This window comes from Protopterus annectens, chromosome 3.part1, assembly GCF_019279795.1.
Source record: "Protopterus annectens isolate FY-2018-M chromosome 3.part1, PAN1.0, whole genome shotgun sequence".
Classification (NCBI taxonomy): domain Eukaryota; kingdom Metazoa; phylum Chordata; order Ceratodontiformes; family Protopteridae; genus Protopterus; species Protopterus annectens.
Window position 1 is genome coordinate 1,378,503,399 of NC_056732.1, and position 21,139 is coordinate 1,378,524,537.

The 21,139-nt window shown below is 40.0% G+C and overlaps 1 protein-coding gene across 1 annotated transcript in view; it reads left to right on the forward strand.

The window, feature by feature from the left end:
* Nucleotides 1-21,139, forward strand: part of OPLAH (5-oxoprolinase, ATP-hydrolysing) — a 1,902,532-nt gene that overhangs the window by 963,710 nt on the left and 917,683 nt on the right. The window contains exon 10 of the mRNA XM_044067415.1: nt 19,668-19,933. Within this exon, the coding sequence (XP_043923350.1) occupies nt 19,668-19,933 (266 nt within the window). The remainder of the gene's footprint in view (nt 1-19,667; nt 19,934-21,139) is intronic.

Below are 21,139 nucleotides of genomic sequence, written 5' to 3' on the forward strand. Positions count from 1 at the left end.
AGCTGTAAGACAACTACATACATATCTAGCTAAAATAAACAAAACGCTGATGGAGTATATCAACACAAACAACAAAAGACTGGAAAAAAATGGAAGAAGTTTTAAACAGAGGTTCAGATGAGATGATAAAGCTGCAAGCATTAGAGGTCGAAATGAAGAAAGGGCTGGCTGAATATGACTGCTCAGGAAGAGATGTTTAAAAAATAATAGAATTAGAGGACAGAGCATGTCAGGAAAACCTGAGATTTTCAGCTATACCAGAGAAGCTGAAAGGAAAAGACTGCATTAATTTTATGAAAGCACAAATAAGCATCTGTATTGGTATTCCACAGCAGGAGTTAGTTGAAAGGGTACATTGTGTGTATGCTCTAAACCTAGCTACAAGAAAGTAACCTAAATCTTTATTAGTAAAGATGCAATCCTACCAGCAGAAGGAGTTGATTCTGACAAAACTGTGGCAGAAGGACAAAATACTAAAAGTGGGAGACAGTAGAGTTTTTAAGTTTGTCCAACAAAAAGTGAGCTGTGAAACTGAAGGTCATGCGTCTTGTTCCTCTGGTAATAAAGACCACAGAGAGACTGTACCTGTGAAACCTTTTCCAGTATTTCAATAGAACATGTTGAAGAGAAGGAATGAAGCACAAAAGTTGACTAGAAGAATCGAGCGTGCATTGGAAATGAGTTTAAGACAGGATTTGGGAGATGGAGAAGAGCAGTAATAAAACCAGTAACTTAATATGGGATTACAGTGCAATAATTATATTTGTGAAATGTGACAGAACAAGAAATTTTGGAAATATTGGACATTTTCAAAATGTGTTAGATTTGTGGGGAACTCTAAAGTATATGCCCTACTTCATGTCATTAATGTTTAGAAAATGCTTCTGGGAGGGGAAGAAAGGGGAGAAAGCCAACTGTAAGTAAAGGGAACACTTTCTTTTCTTGATGGCACTGTATTTCCGATGCATGGTTTTCTTTGCATGTTATTTTTAAGTGCAATGGAGATTGTAAACAGGTGTTTTTGTTTTTCTTTTTCTTCAGTCTTCTCTCTTTCTTCTTGTACAGTTTTGAGAAATGTAGGCAATGCAATGATAAAAAGGAGCCTGGTTAAAAAACATGGCAAAGTTAAAATTAATGTGCTTTTTTCATTCTTGCATGGAGAAGTTACTGCCTTAAGGACCTTGGCTTGATTAGGTTTAGGAAAGAGCAAGTAAATGAAAAAGAATATTGAATATTATGAGGCTTTTTTTCTAGCGAATGCATGTATACTAAGCAACAATTCTGCAGCTGGACTTCATGTCCCCATGGAGACAATCTGATAAAGAGAAACCAGTAGACAGTCTGTTGGAAGGGGATTGGCTGAGGGAAAAGAAAAAAATGAAAAAAGAAATTGGCTAGGACCTAATGTTCTCTGAAAACAATTGAGTTTTCCCAGCTGTGAGAGCTTTAAAGATAATACAGAATCATTTAGACTTAAAGTAAAGTTTTCTCAGTTTTCTTAGATTTCGTGTAACTAGAAGACAATTTGATAAAGAGAAATGGCTTGGAGAAAGTATTTACTGAAAGCATTCAAGTGTTTTCTCATCTGGGAGTGCTATAAAGATAGACAAAATCAGGTAGCACTAAGAGCACAGGCTGTACCATGCATCTTAGCAAGATCAACCTTTCTTTTTGGTTAACTCTAGCCTGTCTGTGTGGCTATTAACTTGGAACTCCTGTTCCTATTAGGAAGCAAAAACTTCAATATTTGAAGATGGCCATAGTTTTGTGTGTTGTTATTAAATTAATAGGCTTGGGGGGGTTGGGAGGGTTTGTGTGCTCTATTTGAGGGCTTTCAGAAAACAAAAGGTTATGTAAGATATGGCATAGGTGCAAATGGATATGACAAGAAACAACTGTATAAGATACCAACTTGCTGAACAGAATATGATTGTAACATAAAAGTTGTAACTAGACATTTAACAAAAAAGTTGGGTATACATAAAATGTGGTAACAATAACTATATAAAAAAAGTTATGCTATCTGTAATGTCTTTCAATCTGAATGGTCTTACAGATAAGTATAAAAAAGAAAGAGGAGTGAACTATATTAAAAAATGTAGAGTGCAAATAGCTATGCTACAGGACACCTGCAGAGAAAGAATGAAGTTTAGAAGGCAGGATTTGAATGAGCCATATAATGCTTGGCGGCAATGACTGTATAGATATAAGTGATGTATAATGTCTGCAACTGCAGTTGTTTCAGTAGTGTGTGTGATGTATAATGTTTGCAACTAAAGCGGTGTCATTTTGTTTGTTTTTCATTTATATAAATTTAAGATTGCCTATGTCATATGTGATAATTTAATAAAGATGTTTAGTGGAAAAAAATAAGGTATGAATAGAGAGGTATCATGATGTTTTTGGATGTAGTAGGTAGATAGAGATTCATAGGTAGGTACTAGGCTGTCTGCCCGAAGGCATTTATAAGCCTAGCCAGAATGTGTTGGCTTTCGCCACCCCCTTAGATTAGTTCCCTGTGCCTCTGTCCAGCAGAGCCATTGAAATGATCCCTGGGGTAAACTTTCTGTTTCTCATTCACTCGTCAAGGTTTCTCTTGAAGAGGGTTAGCGAGGACCTCTGCCTAATGTAGATTGGAATCTTGTTCCAGAGCATGGGAAGTCTCTGGGACAGGAATATATCCCTCCAGCACGTCCTGTTTATTGTTGTGGAGAGGTTTAGATCCCTGGAGCATGTGGCTTGAGGGGATATGGTTATCTTTAGGTGGAGCATGTCCATCAATTCTGGGTTGGAGATGGCCTTGTATGTCAGGCAGAGATCACCTCTGAGTAGGCGGTATGCAACCGAGTACAGCTGGAGTTTCTTCAATTGAGCTGCATAGGGCATCTGCTTGAGGCCAGTGATCCTCTTGGTGAGGTACTTCTGTGGTCTTTCCAGTTGTTGCAGGTGTCTTGTAAGGTACATCCCAAATGGGACATTGTACTCTATGATGAGTCTGATGAGTGATGCGTAGAGGGGCTCCTGGTTATCAGCTGGGTGAGATAGAAGGGCTTTCTCATGGCTATGAATACATTTTGATTAAAGGAGAGCTCATTGCCTACAAATGTGCACATGTCCCCAATAGCATTGTCATTTGTGATGGGGAGTACCTTGTGTGTCATGGCAGAATGAGTGCTTCTGTTTTTCAGAGGCTACTATATTACACATTTCTGCATTTAGCATAAGACCATTGCCTTAGTAGCATGTATGTGTACATATTACTCCTTATTGTAGCACCTGGGAGTCCTTTGGAGAGATTATGATGGCACCAACTTTGCAATCGTCAGCAAGCTTAAGAGGTATGTACCCTTTAGTAGTGGCCTAAGTACTGAATCCTGGGGGACAGCACTGTTATTAAGCTTTTTGGAAGATAATGTACATCCTATCTTAAATTGCTGGGTTCCACCTGTAAGCCAGGTAGTTATCCATCAGGAAACAGAGGGGTTTATGTTCATTTTGATTATCCTGTCTGTGATACCTTGGTGTGAAATGGTGTCAGTGCCTTAGCAAGGTCATGGTATGCTATTTGTACCTATTTACATTCATCCAAGTCCTCAGTGACTTCTTCAAAGAAGTCAGTGAGGTGGGACATTCACGACGCTGTACTGATCTGGATCAAGGGAATGGATATTCCCAGTGTGTGAACACATGAGGCCAGTAATAATAATGTATTCCATTCTTTTGCAGGTAAGACTTATGAGGCTTATGTGTCTGTAGTTGCCCATATTAGTGGCGGTACCTCCCTTGTGAAGGAATTGACTACGCTTGTTTTCCATACCTCGGGAACAAGGCCAGATGAGAGGCTGAGGTTAAACAGATTGTAGAATGAGTCAGAGAGAAAGAGAAGGAGACAGACAGACCAACGGAAAGAGAGAGAGTGAGTGCTGTATACTAGCAAGAAAGCACCCTGACATGATTTCACCGCTCATAAAGATAGCATTTTTTTTTTTTTGCCTGAGAGAGAGAGCACTGAGAAATTCTTAGAGGAAATCTTTGTAAGGGGACTTGCAGGGGTCATGGGTTTGGAGGCAGGGCAGAGACAAGGAGATATCTGCACAGAATTTGTTTGCTAGCTAAGTCTTCAGAGGCTGAATAGGTAGTTTCATTATTTAATAGCTCAGAGCAGTGCATGTTATTATTTCTGAATTTCCTTACATTGTTGAAGGAGATGTTTGTCTGCAGCAGACATATTGATTTTGGTTCATACTTTGCCTGGGAAGAATTGATTTTGTTTCTAACATCTTTGTTTAACTTCTTAAGTTTAATTGTGTGGCTGTTTCTTAAGAGACATTATTTTTCCTTTTGTTATACAGCTCATTAATGCCTGGGTTCCACTAAAGATGTTTATTTCTAAACTTGTCACTGTATTTCTAACAAATCAGGACTGAGGTATTGATGCAGGTATTAAGGTGGGAATAGAAACTGCCCGCGAATGCTGCTGTTTTTTCTATTGAGCTCTTAAGAGAGTAAACCTCAAGGCCATCATCTCATTGAAACAAATTAGACCTTGAGACATCTCTGATAATAGTAGTGTTTCTGAAGGTTTTGATCTGAGTTCTAGTATTGGAAACCACTGCATCATGGTCAAACTTGACTAGATAAGGTGGAATTGTAGGTGCAAAACATGCTGTCTATATTTGTGGTGATCAAGTTTAACAAACTGGTAGGGGAATGTAGAATCTGGTCTAGCAAATTTGCATTGAATGCTCTGTAGTTGACCGGGATATGATAGAGATGTCTTTTTATAGTTATGAAGATGTGGAGAGTTTGAGGTCATTGTCTAACCATACACGTCTTGAAGTGATGGAGTCATGGAATAAAATGAATACACCACCACTGATTGTGGAGACATCCTCACTAGAGTGTCTCAACAAGTAATGAATGTTTAACTTTTGTAAGGATGGTGTGCTGTCACTTCATTGGAACCATATCTCAGTAAGTTGATGCTGAGGGTTAAGGTTGTGAGCTGTAATTCCTGTGGTACAATGCTTAATTGTCTCAGCCCTCATTTGCCTACAGTACTTGGGAATGACTGGAAATTTAGGCTAGGTTCCTCAGCCGTTTCCTAGTCTGCAAGCCTAGAAACTACCAATTCACCTGTTAATGTTTGCTAGTGTCCTGAAGGCTTATAGAGTGGGCAGTTTCTTACTAAGGCTTCTAATGTTGGACAGCACTACCTTTATACTGTCCTGGTTTGATTTTGCTAGGTTGACAGTTAGAACAGACTCACCTTGCCCAAAATACATACTGTGTAGTTGGGAAAGTCTTGACTATTATAGAAAGACCTAAGGTGAAAGGTGCAAGCCAACCCAGCAAAGCAGGAAGAAGTTACGATTGTCAGCCATCTCCCTCCTTGCTGATACACATTCAACCTGCTTGGAATAGGTTTGTAGGCTGTTACAAGACATGTAGTCCAGGAGGCCATCAAGCAGCCTAGGCCAAATTCCCAATTTCTCCAAAGCACTGTCTAGTTAAATGACTTGCTCGAAGTCACACAGTAAGCAAATGAAGGTGGAAAGATTCAAACCCTATATCCTTGGCACAGGAGCCATCTCATTAACAAGTGAGAGCTTTCATTCTCTGTTCTAAGTGACAAATCTACTGAGCCAATTGTTAGTCATTTGTTCATACTGAGATGACATTCTTGTTGAAAATAAGATGCTACTTAGGATGAGCTGCATACCATCCTCAGACTTATTGTAGAGAGCTTAGTCATGTCTCTCTTTATTTAGTCCAGAGATATGCATTCCAAGTGAGTCTTTCCCATGTGAACAATGACCATGTTTTCTTGAGTGACTCAAGAACTTTAGTTACCTGCTGTATCCTGTCTCCTAAGAAGCAGCTCTCTATCACCCTTTCTATGCTATGCCTGATATGTGGACATTTCCTTGTGGTTTTGCTGGTCCAGAATGCCTTAAGAGCATAGTTGGGACAATATGCTGACTAGTTCGTAGGTGTATACTAGGCTAACAACCACTAAGGCCTTTTTAAGTGTAACCATAGGATCACAGGAAGTTACTAGGCTGTGGGCCCTGAGGTCCTTATAAGCCTAGCCAAGAATTTAGCCCATGTTTAGACAAGTCATCACTTGATGTCCCTGTCCAGCAGGGACATGGGTGGAATCCCAGGGATGTATTGTCTATTTCCCATCCAGTTGTCCAGGTTCCTCTTAAAAAGGGGTAAAGAGGTACTCTGCTTGATGTGGAGAGAGTGTCTGTTCCACAGATGGGGGGAGTCTCTGGGACACAAATCTGTCCTGCCATCAAGTCGTATTAATGTCACAGACCAGGTTGAGGCCGCACGTGCGGGTTACTCGAGTGGTGCTTTGCTTGCAGATATGCAGCAGCCCCATCAAGGTGGGGTCCGAGACCACCCTGTATGCCAGACAGAGGTCATCTCTGAGGAGTCTGTATGAAACTGAGTAGAGGGATAGGGCTTTTAGCCTGTCTGTGTATGGTAAATTTTTGAGGCCCTGGATTCTCCTTGTGAGGAACCTCTGTGGTCTCTCCAGCTGCTGCACGTGCTCTGCGAGTTACATGCTGAACAGGGTGTTGTACTCAGTAATGGGCCTTATAAGGGAAGAATACAGGGATACTGTGACCTCCGTGTCCTTGGATGAGATACCCTTACTTATGAGGTGGGCCATGTAGAAGGCTTTCCATACAATGGAAGCAACATGGTGGTGAAAAGAAAGTTGCTGTCAGTCTGGCTGCTCAAATCCATCACTACTGATTGCATGTTTAGGACATTGTTATTAATGTGATAATTTGTGGGGACATCACTCTCCCCAAAGGGGATGATGATGATGCATATTTTTGTATTCAGCTTGAGGCCATGTTTCTGGCACCAGTCATTTGTTTGGGTGATACCCTCTTGGAAGATGTCCACATCACTAAGGGAATTGATAACAGCGCCCAGCTTGCAGTCGTCTGCAAACTTTGTCAGCCATAGCCCACTGGTTTTGGCCTGCACCTCAGAAAAGTATATCCCAAATAAAATCGAACCTTGAGGTATGCCACTCAGTACAAGTGTACTGCTTGAGGTGTCTTCCCCTATTTTGACTAGGTGGGTTCTATCAGTGAGCCAGTTAGCTATCCATCTGGTAACATACGGATTGATGCCTAGTTGAGAGAGTTTATCTATTATGCCCGAGTAGGGAATAGTGTCGAAGGCTTTGGCCAGATCAAGGTAGGCGATGTGCACCATCTTTCCCTCATCTATGGCTTTGGTGACTGTCTCAAAAAAGTCGAACAAATTTAACAGACATGACATCCCCTTGATAAAGCCAAACTGTGTGGGACTGAGTGTTTGGAGGTTGCCAATGTCCTTGTTAAAGAGGTCCATGATCATCTGTTCCATGGCCTTGCAGATGAGGCTAGTTAGGCTGATGGGTCTATAATTTCCTGGATCAGTGGATGCTCCACCATTGTGTAAAGGGATGACAGTGGCTGTCCTTCACTCAACTGGGACAAAGCCGGTACTCAGGCTTTGCTTGAATAGGGTGCCTAATGGTGCTGTAAGTTTCTGCCTGAGTTCATGTAGGATGCAGCCCGGGATGTTATTGGGTCCCATGGAGGCTGTATTTTTTTGCCTTTGAGGGAGCAGTGGTGATCTGATCCCTAGATGTAAGGGGAAAGGGGCAGGTGCTGGGAATGTCCTGATTTACTGATGGGGAGACAGTGGGGTGAAATTTATGCTGAATCCGTCAGCCTGCAAGTCTGCTATAGCTACGGCATTTGTATATGTGGTGTCTTTGACCACCAGTTCTGAACAGATCTTGGTGCTTCCTTTGAGATTACGGATATATGTGAAGAAGGCTTTATGATTGTCTAATACCCTTGATAAGTGTAAGGAGGGGCTTTGGAAATGAAACATTTGTAAGCAAGGGCCTTGGAGATGAAGCATTTACAGGCTGCTTGTGCCCATTGGAGACATAGGTGCCAAACTAGGGATGAATTTCCTGTTCCCTAACCAATTGTCCAAGTTAAACTTGAATTGGGTTAAGGAGGAATTCTGCTTCACATGGACGTGGAGCCTGTTTCAGAGAAAGGGTAGTCTCTGGGATACATACCTGTCTCTCCATGAGGCCCTGTTTATATCTAGGTGCTGTTTAATTCTTTAGAATGGGTAATTTTAGTATTTGTTTTGCAGATATGCAGGAGAGCCATCACGGTGGGGTCAGACAATACCTTGTATGCCAGGCATAGATCTCCCCTCAACAGCCTGTAGGAGACTGAGTACAAGGATAGGGCTTTGAGGAGGTCTGCATAGGACATGTTACTTACACCCTGCACTGTTTTAGTGAGGAACCAGTTATTGGCTGTGCCTGGGTAGGTGCATACTAAAGGGGGCATTGTACTCCATGATAGGTCTGATGAATGCTGAATAAAATGGAAAAATGAATTCCTTTGACCTAGATGCCATGCCTTTTTTATAGGTTGAACAAAATAGAATGATTTCCTCACTAGTGTAGACACGTGATGTTCAAAAGCTAGATAACTGTTTTGTTTGTGTTCCGATGTCCCTGACTACCGGGTCAACTCTTAGGAGTGTGTTGTCAGTATGACAGCGGCAAGGGGTAGATGACTTCCAGAAGGATACTATTATGCATTTCTTGCATTTAGTTTTGTTCCATGGTTCTGACACAAGTTGTTTGTCTGTATCAGCCCTTCTTGAAGAATATTAGTGTTGATGGGGGATTCTATGACTCTTCCTAATTTGCAATCATCTGCAAATTTGGTCAGCCTGCTGCCCTTGACATTGGCCATAACTTCAGAACAGTAAATGCCAAGAAGGAGTGGTTCCAAGACTGATCCATGAGAGACTCTGCTTATGACTGGCCTCTTTGTAGAGGTGGACTCCCAAATTTTAACTTCCTGAGAACTGTTGGATAGTCAACAAAAGATAAATAAAGCAGTCCGGAGCCAGGAGTCACCACAAACATTTAATGATGCAAGTAAAAACTTTCGCAAAAACGCTTCTTCAGGCAAGAACATATCTAACAACCAGTGACCACATTTTTATATAGTCCCAAACAGACCATATTAGGACTAGACAATAAAGCAATTAATGATTTAACAAATTAAGCAAATTAAAATTAGAGATGGTAGTGATTTTCTACAGCAACTTTTTGATTGGACAAAGACTAATGAAGTTATTACTTGTTATATGGTAACATTGGACGTGGATTCACTATTTACCTCCATTCCTAATACTGAAGGTATATTAAGCCAGTCTGGATTGGCTAATATGAATGTGGATCTGCTGTGTAGTTTATTGGGAGATTGTGTTAAATAATAACATCTGTATGTTTTAAAACTATGTGTATAAACAAGTTAATGGCATGACCTTGCCTGAAGAAACCTTTTTGCAAAAGTTTTTACTTGCATCATTAAACGTTTTTAGTGACTCCTGGCTCCAGACTGCTTTATTTATCTTTTGTTGCCTTGAGATCATAGTGGATCTAGGTTTACAGTTCCTGGGTGTCATATTACTGTTTCAACTGTTGGATAGCCAGCTGGTTATCCACTGGGGGTCATAAGGGTTTGCACCTAACCTCCTGAGTTTGCCAACAGTGCCTGAGTGGGGTATTACATCACATGCCTTGGCCAGGTCAAGTTAGGCAGTGTGAACCATTTTGCCCTCCTCCATTGCTTTGGTGACCTTCTCAAAGAAATCCACCAGGTTGAGTAGGCACAACTTGCCCTTGACAAAATTAAATTGGCTTGGGTCCAGTATCTGGAGGTTTCCTATGTCACATCCAATCATTTCCATGATAATTCTTTCCATGGCTTTGCATATGAGACTAATGAGACTTATGGGTCTGTAGTTTCCAGGGTCTGCAGATGGCCCACCTTTGTGCAGAGGGATGACTGTAGCTGTTCTCCAGTCATGAGGCAAGAAGCCTATTTGGAGGCTGTGGTTAAATGGTGATTCCAGAGGGCCTGATAGGTCATGTTTCATGCTATTTAGAAGGCATCATGGGATATTATCTGTGCCCTTCGATGCAGTGTTGGCCTTAGTGAGAGCATTGAGGATATATTCCCTAGTGATAGTAGGGGTACTTATATTTGATGGTATTTCCTGAGTGGAGGTTGTGGGGGAGAGAGGGGTGTTTCCTGAGGGGAGATTGGAGGGAGAGAGGGCTAAAGTTAGAAGTGAATTTGTCTGCCTGTAGGTTTGCTACACCTTCTGGCTCAGCATAGGTGACTCCATTAACAATGAGCTCTGCACACAACTGTGTTTCCTTTGAGGATGCATACATAGCTTAAGAAGGCCTTGTGGTTGTCCTTGGCCTGGGAGCCCAAATTTACCTCAAATATGTCTTTGGTAGACTTTATTTGTCCTCTGGGTTGTTTGTTTAGTTTGATGAGTGGGCATTTATCCTTCTGGATGCTACACCTCCTAGTTTTTGCCATGATTTTCTTCCCTATGTTATACAGCCTATTGATGTTGTCATACCAGAGTGGCTTGTTTTTGAGTTAGTTCTGTACGTCTTCCTGGTGGGTACAGTTGTCTCTATGTACCTATTAACATGCTTGTATATAGTTTCTCTGAACAGTTCCGCATAGGCAGCAGTGTTCTTAGGGTTTATGGGGACTTGATATTTAGGCATGTTGTCACTTAATAGTAGGAAGTTAGCCTTAGAGTAGTTCCTGAACATTCCAGGGTTAGGTGTGGTTACCGGTATTATTTTTACTTTAAAGGAGACTATTCTTTGGTCAGATCTTACTAGAGTGGACATTACAGTAGGGATGTGCAGCGTTGTTCTGTGTTAGTGAGGATCAGATCCAGTATGTTTGCATCCCTGGTCGACGTATTGACAATCTTGTCCAGGGAGTTTGCATTTACAAAATCCAGCAATCTCTGTGCCTGCATATTTGTTGTCATATATGAATTCCATTTAATAGAGGGATAATTAAAGTTATCAATGAATATGGTATTGGGTTGGATGGTGAGTGTTTCCATTAAGCTTAAATATGTGTTATGGGTTTCGTGGGTCTTTCCCTTAGAAATTAACTGGGCCAAATAGAAGGATTTTTCTGACTGGTGGAAACATGATGACTTAATGAGAGAGAGAGAGCTGTCCACCCAAGTACCCAGTTGTCTTACAACATCTTTTTGAAGAGAATTGCTTCTTATAACATGCGAGGTGGGGATAACTTTTTTCCTAAATGCTGTAATGCAGCACTTTCCTTTTGTTTCTTTTAAGATTGTTTTTGATACACCATGAATGTACATATTCCATCTCTTGCTGGAGCTACTTTTTATCAGTGGATGAGCGGATAACAGTGCCTAGTTTGCAGTCATAAGCTAATTTGGTCAACCTTACTTCTGGGATATTGTCTTGAACGTCTGCAAAATAAATGCCAAACAGGAGAGGGACCAGAACTGATCCCTGTAACACCCCACTAGTTACAATTTTACATTCAGAGTGGGAACCAGAAACTTTTTACAACTTGGGATCTGATGGGTAGCCAATTTGCAATCCAGCAGACAATGTATGTGTTTACTTTAAGCGTGTCTCATTTTTCAGTAATGATAGCACTGGGGGAATGTATCAAAAGCCTTGACTAGGATGAGATCAGAAGTTTGCACAGAATGATCACTATCTACAGGCCCTGTAAACTTTTTAAAAAAGCTTACTAAATTCAGGACACATGATCTACTCTTCACGAGACCAAACTGATTGGGGCCTAGATCAGTTAAGCATTTTACATTTGCCTAAATGAGTTCTGCTAAGATGTGATCCATGGCTTTGCATGTAAGGCTGGTTAGTCTGATGGGTCTGTAATTACACTGGTGTGTAAAGAGGCCACCCTTGTGTATGGGAGTCAAAGTGGTAGCTTTTCAGACATCAGGAACAAACCCTGTAGATAGGCTGAGGTTGAACAGTTTAAGTAGAGGCTCAGATAGTGCATACCTGGCACTGATAAGAATCCAGCCTGGTATGCTTTTAGGCCCCACGAAATATTATTTTTAATCTTTGATTGGGATTATAAGACTGTCCCAAGGTGATTTCAGAGGAAGCTAAATTTTCAGGGATAGTGGGGACAACAGTGTGAGTAAGAGGGGTAAAGTTAGCACTAAATTTGCCTGCTTATTTATTAGGTATATCCTTTCGGCCAAAATGGGCGATATTGTTATAGATGATCTCGGTGCTTGTTGGAAATTATTCCTTAATTTTTTTACATATCTTAAGAAAATGTAGTTTCCTTTGGAAACTGTAGCAACCTTAAGTTCATACTCTGCTTTGCATTTTCTAGCAGTGTTTTTAAGCTCCTTGCTGACTTGTTTCTGTGTAGTCTTGAGGAAGGGAGATGGGAATTTCTTTCAACTTTAGTTGTAGTGTTTATATTATGGGAGTTCCACTAGAAAGATTTAGTCGTGAATTTGTCATTATATTTAGGCATCCAGGTAATTACATTTTTATGCAACTGTTCAGATCTGGTAAAAGTCAAAGGTAAATGTGGCATCCCTGTCAGCTGGATCCATTTACAAGGGACTGTTGGGAATTTTGCATAGGTCTTCTGCAATTTAAAGTAGGTTTGCCTTGGAGAAGTCCCTAAAGAAGGTCTCATTTTGTGGTGGAGTGATACCACTAGGCCTGTTAGAGATGACGGCTGATTTGTGGTCGAATTTAACCAAGGATGAAGAGATGTGTGGTAGGGTGCAGGTGGGGTCTAGGTTGGTAAGGACCAGGTCATGGATATTAGAGTTTCTAGTGGGTAGTTTTCCAATTTACTCCAGTGCATTGATATTAATGATGCTTTGGAAATGATGGCCATAACTGCTTTAAAAAGTGTAATTATGCCAGTCAGTGCTTGGGTACTTGAAGTCCACTAGTAAGAAGGTATTTGATTTGATATTTAATGCCTTAATGGTGTTAAAGTCATTTCCATGATCTTTTGTTAACCTTAATGGGCATCTGTAGCTGGCAGTAAAGTAATGTTTGGATTTCTTAAGTGTAGAACAGTGTGTGTTGTATCTTTAAGAAGCATTTCCAAGTGTGGCATGTGCACATGTAGGCAGCAGTGCCATTTTGAGAGAGCAGCCAGAGTGTGAACATGTATGAGTGTGGTAGTCAGTCAGTTTATAAGTTTGTTTAAGTTAGTAAGTCTCAATCCTGATGTGTTTGTATATAATAAAGCTGCTTGAACAGAACCCACAACTGTTCGCTGTTTTATCCTGACTAGACGAGCGACATGGTGTCAGAACTGAGATTTAGGAGGCAGCTTTTCCAAGCAGCTAGGTGCAGAGCTAACAGTGAAGGCATGTTGAACAGACTGGGTGTAAAAAAGTGCCAGAAACGAACTTCAGGTAACAAAAACTCGCACAAATGATTTATTTTATAAAAGAAACAATATGGAGCATTGGAAAGGCACAGAATGCATTATTAATCAAATGAACAACACAAAAACGTATTAATCAAACAAAAGGCACAAAACACATTATTGATTAAACAAGATGTTTGGAAGTACAATATTTGATAAAATTATCAGAAAAGTTCATAAGGGGTTCAGAGTTGCCTTGTAGTTGCAAAACAAGCCTGTTTAAAATAAAACAAGCATGTTTAGAGTAAAATGAGCACAAGAAAAGTATAATGAGTATGAAAAGAGGTTAAATGGGCATAACGAATATAATTAAAGGGCAAAAAGAACAAATTAAGTATAAGTAAAGCAAGGCGACTGCATGTTTTTGGCAGGCGACTGTATTTTGGCATGAGCTACTATTTCATGTTGACTGAAGCTATTCAAAGCATAACTAAAATTGTTTCAAGTATCTCAGAGTGTGTAAAGTGCTTACAATGTGTCCTTTATTACTGTGCATTTATTCCAAAGAGTTTACTGTGTGCAAAGTGCAACTATTTCATAAAGTGCAGTCAGAATACAGCTATTTCATAAAGTTTCTTGTGCTGTGTGCATTTATTTGTAGAGTGTCACCATTTCAGAGTGTTTCTTACACTGTACAGTTATTTAGCGAAGTACAGACATTTTGGAAAAGTTTAGTGTGCTGTGTACAGTTTATTTGCAAAGTGCAATTATTTCAAAATGTGTCATATTCTGAGCTTCTAATGCTCAGTTTATTCGCAAAGTGCAATCATTTTGAAATATTTCGTACACTAATGAGGTGTTTTTGCAGAGTACAGTGACTTCAAGAGTGTTCTTGTTCACGGGGACTTATTTCACAAAGTTCAGTTGTTTAGAGGCTGCTTGTACTACTGGGCATAATTACAAGTTCTAGCATGAATTTCTGGCATATGTATATGTGTGTATGTTTGTACGTAATTGCAAAAGCCATCACTAGTGTGTGGTAACATGGCAGAAGCATTTCACAGACCAATTCCACTTGTATTTGATCATAATATTGCAGAGAATTGGAGAGTATTTGAGCAGGAATACAATGTTTTCATACAAGCAGCTTTTTCTGACAAAGATGAACGTACCAGGCCATTCATTTTGTTTAACTTAGCAGGGTCAGAGGCCACTGAAAGAGAGCATTAATTTGTATGTGCACCAGCAGTATATACAGGAGATGGGGGAATCGGTCATATTGTTGTACTGGCTGAATCAAGGGAGGACCCCAAGTGCTTGAAACGTAAACTTAGAGAAATGTACAGCCCCCAGACAAATGTTACATTAGAAAGGCATTTATTTTATACAAGAGACCAAAAGCCAGGAAAAAAACATTTGCAACTCACATTACTGACTTGAGAAACAAAGCTAAAACATGCAGGTTTGGTGATTTGAAAGATGAATTGATAAAGGACAGGCTTGTATGTGGTGTTAATAATGCTGCAGTGAGAAAGGTTTTGCTTCATGACAGTGATTTAATGTTGAGCAAAGCTATTGAGATTTCTCAGATCCATGAGCTTACAGAGAGGCACACGAGTATGCTTGCAAGTGACAAAAGGGGTCTATATTAGAACACCGAACGTTCAAAATGTCGAAAATATCGAAGAAACAGAAAACCAAATTTTTTTCTTAGGGAAAAAAATTGGTTGTCCATTTCTGTTGCTTCAGTATTTTCAGCGCTGTGGTGGAAAGTTACACGTCGGGTTCAGGTACGTGTGCGATTGTGTGGACGTGAGGGTTAAGGTGGGGTGGGTAAGTTAGGGTTAGAGCACGGGTGAGGTGACTGTACGATAGTGACGGACCTTAGGGTTAGGGTTTGGGTTAAGGTAAGTGGATAGTTAGTGGTGTATGTATAGTTTAGTGTAGGGTTAGGTGTAAGAGTTTAGGTGTATGTGTGTGGATTGCTGTTTGTTTGGTGTGCTTGCGTTGTGTATATGTGTTTTGGAACAGCAAATTTTTTCCCTAGGAAAAAATACGCTGTTCTGAATGTTCGATGTTTTAAATTTTCGATTCATAGGATTCGATATTAGAACACTCGACATTTTGAATGTTCGGTGTTCTAATATAGACTTGATAAAAGCATGGTTTCAGCAGGCCCCAGAGCAAACGTAGACAGCATGCAGCACATAGCTTGCAGAAACAGGCCTAAGCTCATGACAGCTGCAGCCCCTGCAGGTTTCACAGGAAAATCCCATAACTTTCCAACAAATTGTAAGACTAGCTCAGTAAAATGAACATGCTCAGTACAGTACAGGGCTGAGTCAGCAAAACCCAAGTCAAGTTTTATTGTCAACTGTTGTAATTGTGGTGCCAGTCATGAGTCTAAAAGAGAAAAGTGCTTAGCATTTGGTCAGCAATGCCACAGATGTAAAAAATGGAACCATTTTCAAAAGTTTTGCAACTCAAGCAAACCTCACTCAGTTGTAAGGAAAGGTCATCTAGAAAAGCAAGTTGATTATGTAGAAGGTTGCAACCCTACTTTCTATGTAGATGGTGTATCAGTGGTTGATGAAAACATTAATGCAGTAGATTTGATGGCAAAGAATGAAGTGTTTTGTACTGTCCTGATCGATGGTAAGCTCAAGGAGCTCAAAGTAAACATTGGTTCAAAATATAATGTTATGTTAGCAGAAACATTTGCTAAGGTGAGAGCTAGTGAGCACCTTAATTTGACTAACTGTGAGAAACTTGTTGTTTATGCAGTTGAACAAATTCAAACCGAAGGCTCAGTAGTGCTTTCATGCTATTCGGCTGGGAACAGTTACATCTTGCAATTCTATGTAGGCCAAAGATCTGTGCAGTCATTGTTAGGTCTCAGAGACAGTTTGAGAATGAAACTGCTTTCTTTTAGCTAAGAAGTCCATCATGTTAGCATGTCTTGGTTCCAGTTTTACCAATGTTATTTTCTCAGAGTATGCTGATGTTTTTGATGACAAGCTAGGCAAACTTCCAGTTGTGTACTCCATGAAAATAGACCCAGAGGTCAGTCCAGTGGTCACACCAGCAAGGAGAGTTCCGATAGCTATGCAGAACAAAGTCAAGTCCCAGCTGGATAAAATGGTGCAGCAAGGCGTAATTTGTCCAGTTACATAACTATCTTCCATGGTAGCTGCTCATAAAAAGAGGTTGGGTGAAATCAGAATATGCATTGACCCAAGAGACTTGAACAAAGCATTAAAGAGTCCTCATCATCCTATGTGTACACTGCAGGAAGTCACAGCCCTGATCCCAAATGCCATTGTTTTTTCTGTCCTGGACGTGAAGAGTTCATTTTAGCAAGTGATGCTTGATCGCAGATCTTCACTACTGACTCCATTCAGTACTCCATTTGGTAGATATAGATTTCTCAGGATGCCTTTTGGAATAAATTTTGCAAGTGAAGTCTTTCGGCATGCAATGGAGCAAATTTTTTCAGGTTATCCATGCGCCATAATAATAGATGATTTATTGGTTGGAGGCAGTGGTGAAACAGAGCATGACAGAAACCTCAGGAAAGTTCTAGACAGAGCACGTGAAGTGAACTTCAAGCTCAATCCTCTGAAATGTAAATTCAGACTACCAGAAGTTACATGTATAGGTAATTTATTCATTAGCACTGGCTTAAGACCTGATCCTTCCAAGCAAGCAGCCATTCTTGAGATGCTAGCCCTGGACAATGTCCAAGCCCTACAGCGATTCCTTGGTATGGTTAACTATTTGGCCAAGTTTATACCTGACTTCAGTGACTTGACAGCACCTTTAAGAGAGCTGACATGCACAAATGTTGCATGGTCATGGCTGAAACAGCACCAGAGAGCATTTAATGACCTAAAGCAGAAAACTGCCACCCCACCTACATTAATGTACTATGATGTCAGTAAACCAGTAATTCTTTCTTGTGATGCTTCAGAGTTTGGTCTTGGTGCAGTTATTCTTCAAGAGGGCAGACCAGTAGCCGATGCAACTAGAACTCTTATCCAAACTGAAATGTAGTATGCTCAGACTGAGAAAGAACTTTTGGCATTAGTGTTCACATGTTCGAAGTTCCATGATTATATTTATGGCCGAACTATTCAGATTGAGACTGATCATCAACTTCTAGTCACTATTTTAAAGAAACCTATGTATGCAACTCCAGCAAGATTACAAAGAATGATGCTCAGATTGCAAAAGTACAACTTCAAAATGGTCTACACAAAAGGCAAACTTCTTTATCTGGCTAATACCTTATCCAGATCGCCCAGAAGTACCACTGAACAACTTGATGCAGAGAATTTTGACTTCAGTATCATGGAAGTGAGTCATTTTTCTACCATGAGACTTGATGAGCTGAGCGATCATACAAAGACTGATCCAGTACTGCAATGTTGGATGGCCATCAAAGCAATCTTGGTTACCACCAGAAGTGCAACCTTAGTTTCCTTACAGAGATGAAATGTTGATGGAAGATGGTGTAATTTTCAAAGGATGTTCCTACTTCCTTACAACATTAATATATCCAGATTTTACATCATGGCCACCCAGGTTCCAATTTTACCAAAAGAAGGGTGAGAGGACTAGTATTTTGGCCTTCTCTATCAAAAGACATTGATAAAGTACTTTCATCTTGTTCAGTACGCAATAGTACTAAACAGCATTTGCAAAAAGAGCCACTTCATCTAAGCCAAATTCCTGAGCTATCTTGTTCAACAGTAGCCACTGACATATTAAAGTGGAACATTCAGCATTACTTAGTGTTGGTAGACTCTTATTCAAACTGGTTTGAGATCGATTTGCTACCTAACCTAAGGTCTACTGCTGTTATCACCAAGTTGAAACGTCCTTTCTCAGTCCATGGTTGTCCACATAAACTTATCTCTGACAACGGTACCCAGTTTACCAGTCAATTGTTTCAGAAATTTGCAAAAGAGTGGGACTTTGTTCATATTACTAGCAGTCCAGAATACCCACAGTCAAATGGCCTGGCAGAGCGTGCAACACAGAGTGCAAAACAGTTGTTAGAGAGATCAAAGCATGACAATACCGATGGCTTTTTGAATTTACTCAATCTCAGAAATTGACCCGGTGACAACATACTTAGCTCGCCTGCTCGGAGACTTCTATATAGGCAAACCAGAACAACCTTGCCTATCAGTTCCAGCTTGTTGGTGCCTAAAAAAAGAACAGAGCAATCAAAGCCCAACTAATCAGAAAGCGTTCTTTTCAGAAGTCCAGTTATGATAAAATGAGCAGATCTCTTCGTCCGTTGAAAAAAGGAGACAGCGAGGATGCAAATGGCAAAAGGCTTCAACTTCATTAGTCGAGTGACAGGTATGTGTGCCGAGCCAAGATCCTACTTCATTGAATCAGGAGGTATAGATGACAGGAGGAACCGTAGACATCTCCTTCCTGTGTCAGAATCGATATCACAGCACCGTACCTGTGATACAGACTCTAGATCTCAGAGCAATCCAGATTTTTTTCCTGTTGAAGTATGGGTCTTAACACCTTCTTCTGTTTTTGAGATGTCCGAGATGTCCCCAAAGTTGAACATTCAGTAAAGACAGTCCCCGTTGCTAGACATAGTTCTAATTTTTATGTCACAGAATTTAGTCACATTTCCAGACCCAGTATGAAATACACAGCAACCTGGACATGATTGTTTATGTGTATATAGTTTTGTATAATTGCATGTCAAAGGATTATTTCTGTACAATTCCATGTCAGTCATTGTTGTCATTAATGTATGAGCTATTTCTCAAAGAGGAAAGATGTAGAACAGTGTGTGTGTTTTATCTTTAAGAAGCATTTCCAAGTGCGGCACATGTATATATATATAGCGAGCATGTGCAGGGAGCAGTGCCATTTTGAGAGAGCAGCCAGAGTGTGAACATGTATGAGTGTGGTAGTCAGTCAGTTTATAAGTTTTTTTAAGTTTAAGCTACTAAACCTTGATGTGTTTGTATGTAGTAAAGCTGCTTGAACAGAGCCCACAGCTGTTTTCTCCTGACTAAGGATGGTTTGGATCTCTAGGAGTTCCAAGTTAAAGTCATGGGTAATTTTGTATTAAGTAATTGTGTTTTAAGAAATATAGATATTCCCCAACAGTGACCCAAGGGTCTGAAGGCATGATAGGTGCTAAACCCTGAACTAAATTTAATGTGTCAGAGGCAAAATTAAACTGAAAATGAGTGGTGTGATTACTTTATATCTGTTGATGGAGATGTTTAATTTCCCTTTATTGCTACAATCATATTGTTGTCAGAGTACTCTAATTACAGATTCTTATTTTTGTATGTTTTCATTAATTCTTAGGGGGTCCACTGACAGTAACAGATGCTAATCTCTGTCTTGGTCGCTTGCTGCCTGACTACTTTCCAAAGATCTTTGGCCCAGAGGAGGACCAGCCGCTTTCCAAAAGAGACACCCTTAGGGAGTTTCAAAAACTCACAGATCAAGTAAACAGCTTCCTAGAAAATCAGTCACAACATGTTTCAAATATGACAGTGGAGGAAGTTGCCATGGGCTTCATTCGTGTTGCTAATGAGGCGATGTGTCGTCCCATCAGAGCACTTACCCAGGTAATTTTTTTAATTTTGCATTGAAGTGATTTATATTCATTTTTTTTGTCTTTTTCTTACAGCATTGCATCCAGGGTTGTCACCTTTTGAAATGCCAAAAACGAGACATCTTTTATAGAAAAGTGAGATTTTGCAGGACAAAACATACCCACAGACAGTGCAAAGGACAGAACTTCACTTTGCTTGACAAAATAAAAGGTTATTTTTGTAGCATTATAGTTGCTTATGCTATTTCATGTAACATTTAGGTGTTTCACATTACAAAATAACTGTTTTATACAACTAATAAAGAAAACTCATGAAATAATTTTTTAAAACAAAAAACATCTTTATTAAGTTATCACTTAAGACATAGGCAATCATATGTTTATATAAATGAAAGCAAACCATATGATATATTTTAGTTGCAAATATTATACATCACTTATAATCTATCCAGTAATTATCAGTCACATTACATAGCTTATTTAAATCCTGCCTTCTTTTAAACCTCATTCCTCCCTCTAAAGTGTCATTCTGCATGTATTGTTCTCACAAATCCCATTTTTTGTATGTAATTTGTCCTACCCTCTTATGAAATTTTTTTTGTCCTAAAGTCTCAGGATGTTTGCCATTTTTTAGTTTTTTCCACAGGACAGAACTGCTCAAGGAGTGACTGTCCCTTACAAAGAGGGACAAGTGGTAACCATAATTGCATGGTGGAGGTGAGATAGGACTGTTTCCCCTCATATTGTATTAGTTAACCTGTGCAGCAGATGCCATTGTTTTTCTCCTCAAGTATTACCTGAAAGGACTAAGCAGAATGTGTCGTAAATCACTTTACAAGTTATTGTAGTCACTTTTCAGGTTAAAAATACAAAATAACAGCCATCCTTTTCCTGTTGGCCTCATTAGTGTTCAAGGGAGTGGAATGACGTTCTTACCAAGTATTATAGGAGAGAATGCGTCTGTGGATTGCAAGGATGTCAAAGCAAACACCTCTCTTCTTTATCACCAGATAAGGAGTCCAAGGCTTTGGTCAGAGTGATCAAGATGGTATTTGCTACTTTTTTGTCCAAATACCCTTAAGTTTCTGTCACATCCTGTCCCAGACTTAGTTCTTTATAATGGATCAGGCTATTGAGAACCTAGCTGTCTCACTCTACTGTAACTTTTTGACTTCATTGTCCTTCACTGACACCATGGCTAATGTAGCCAGAATAAATC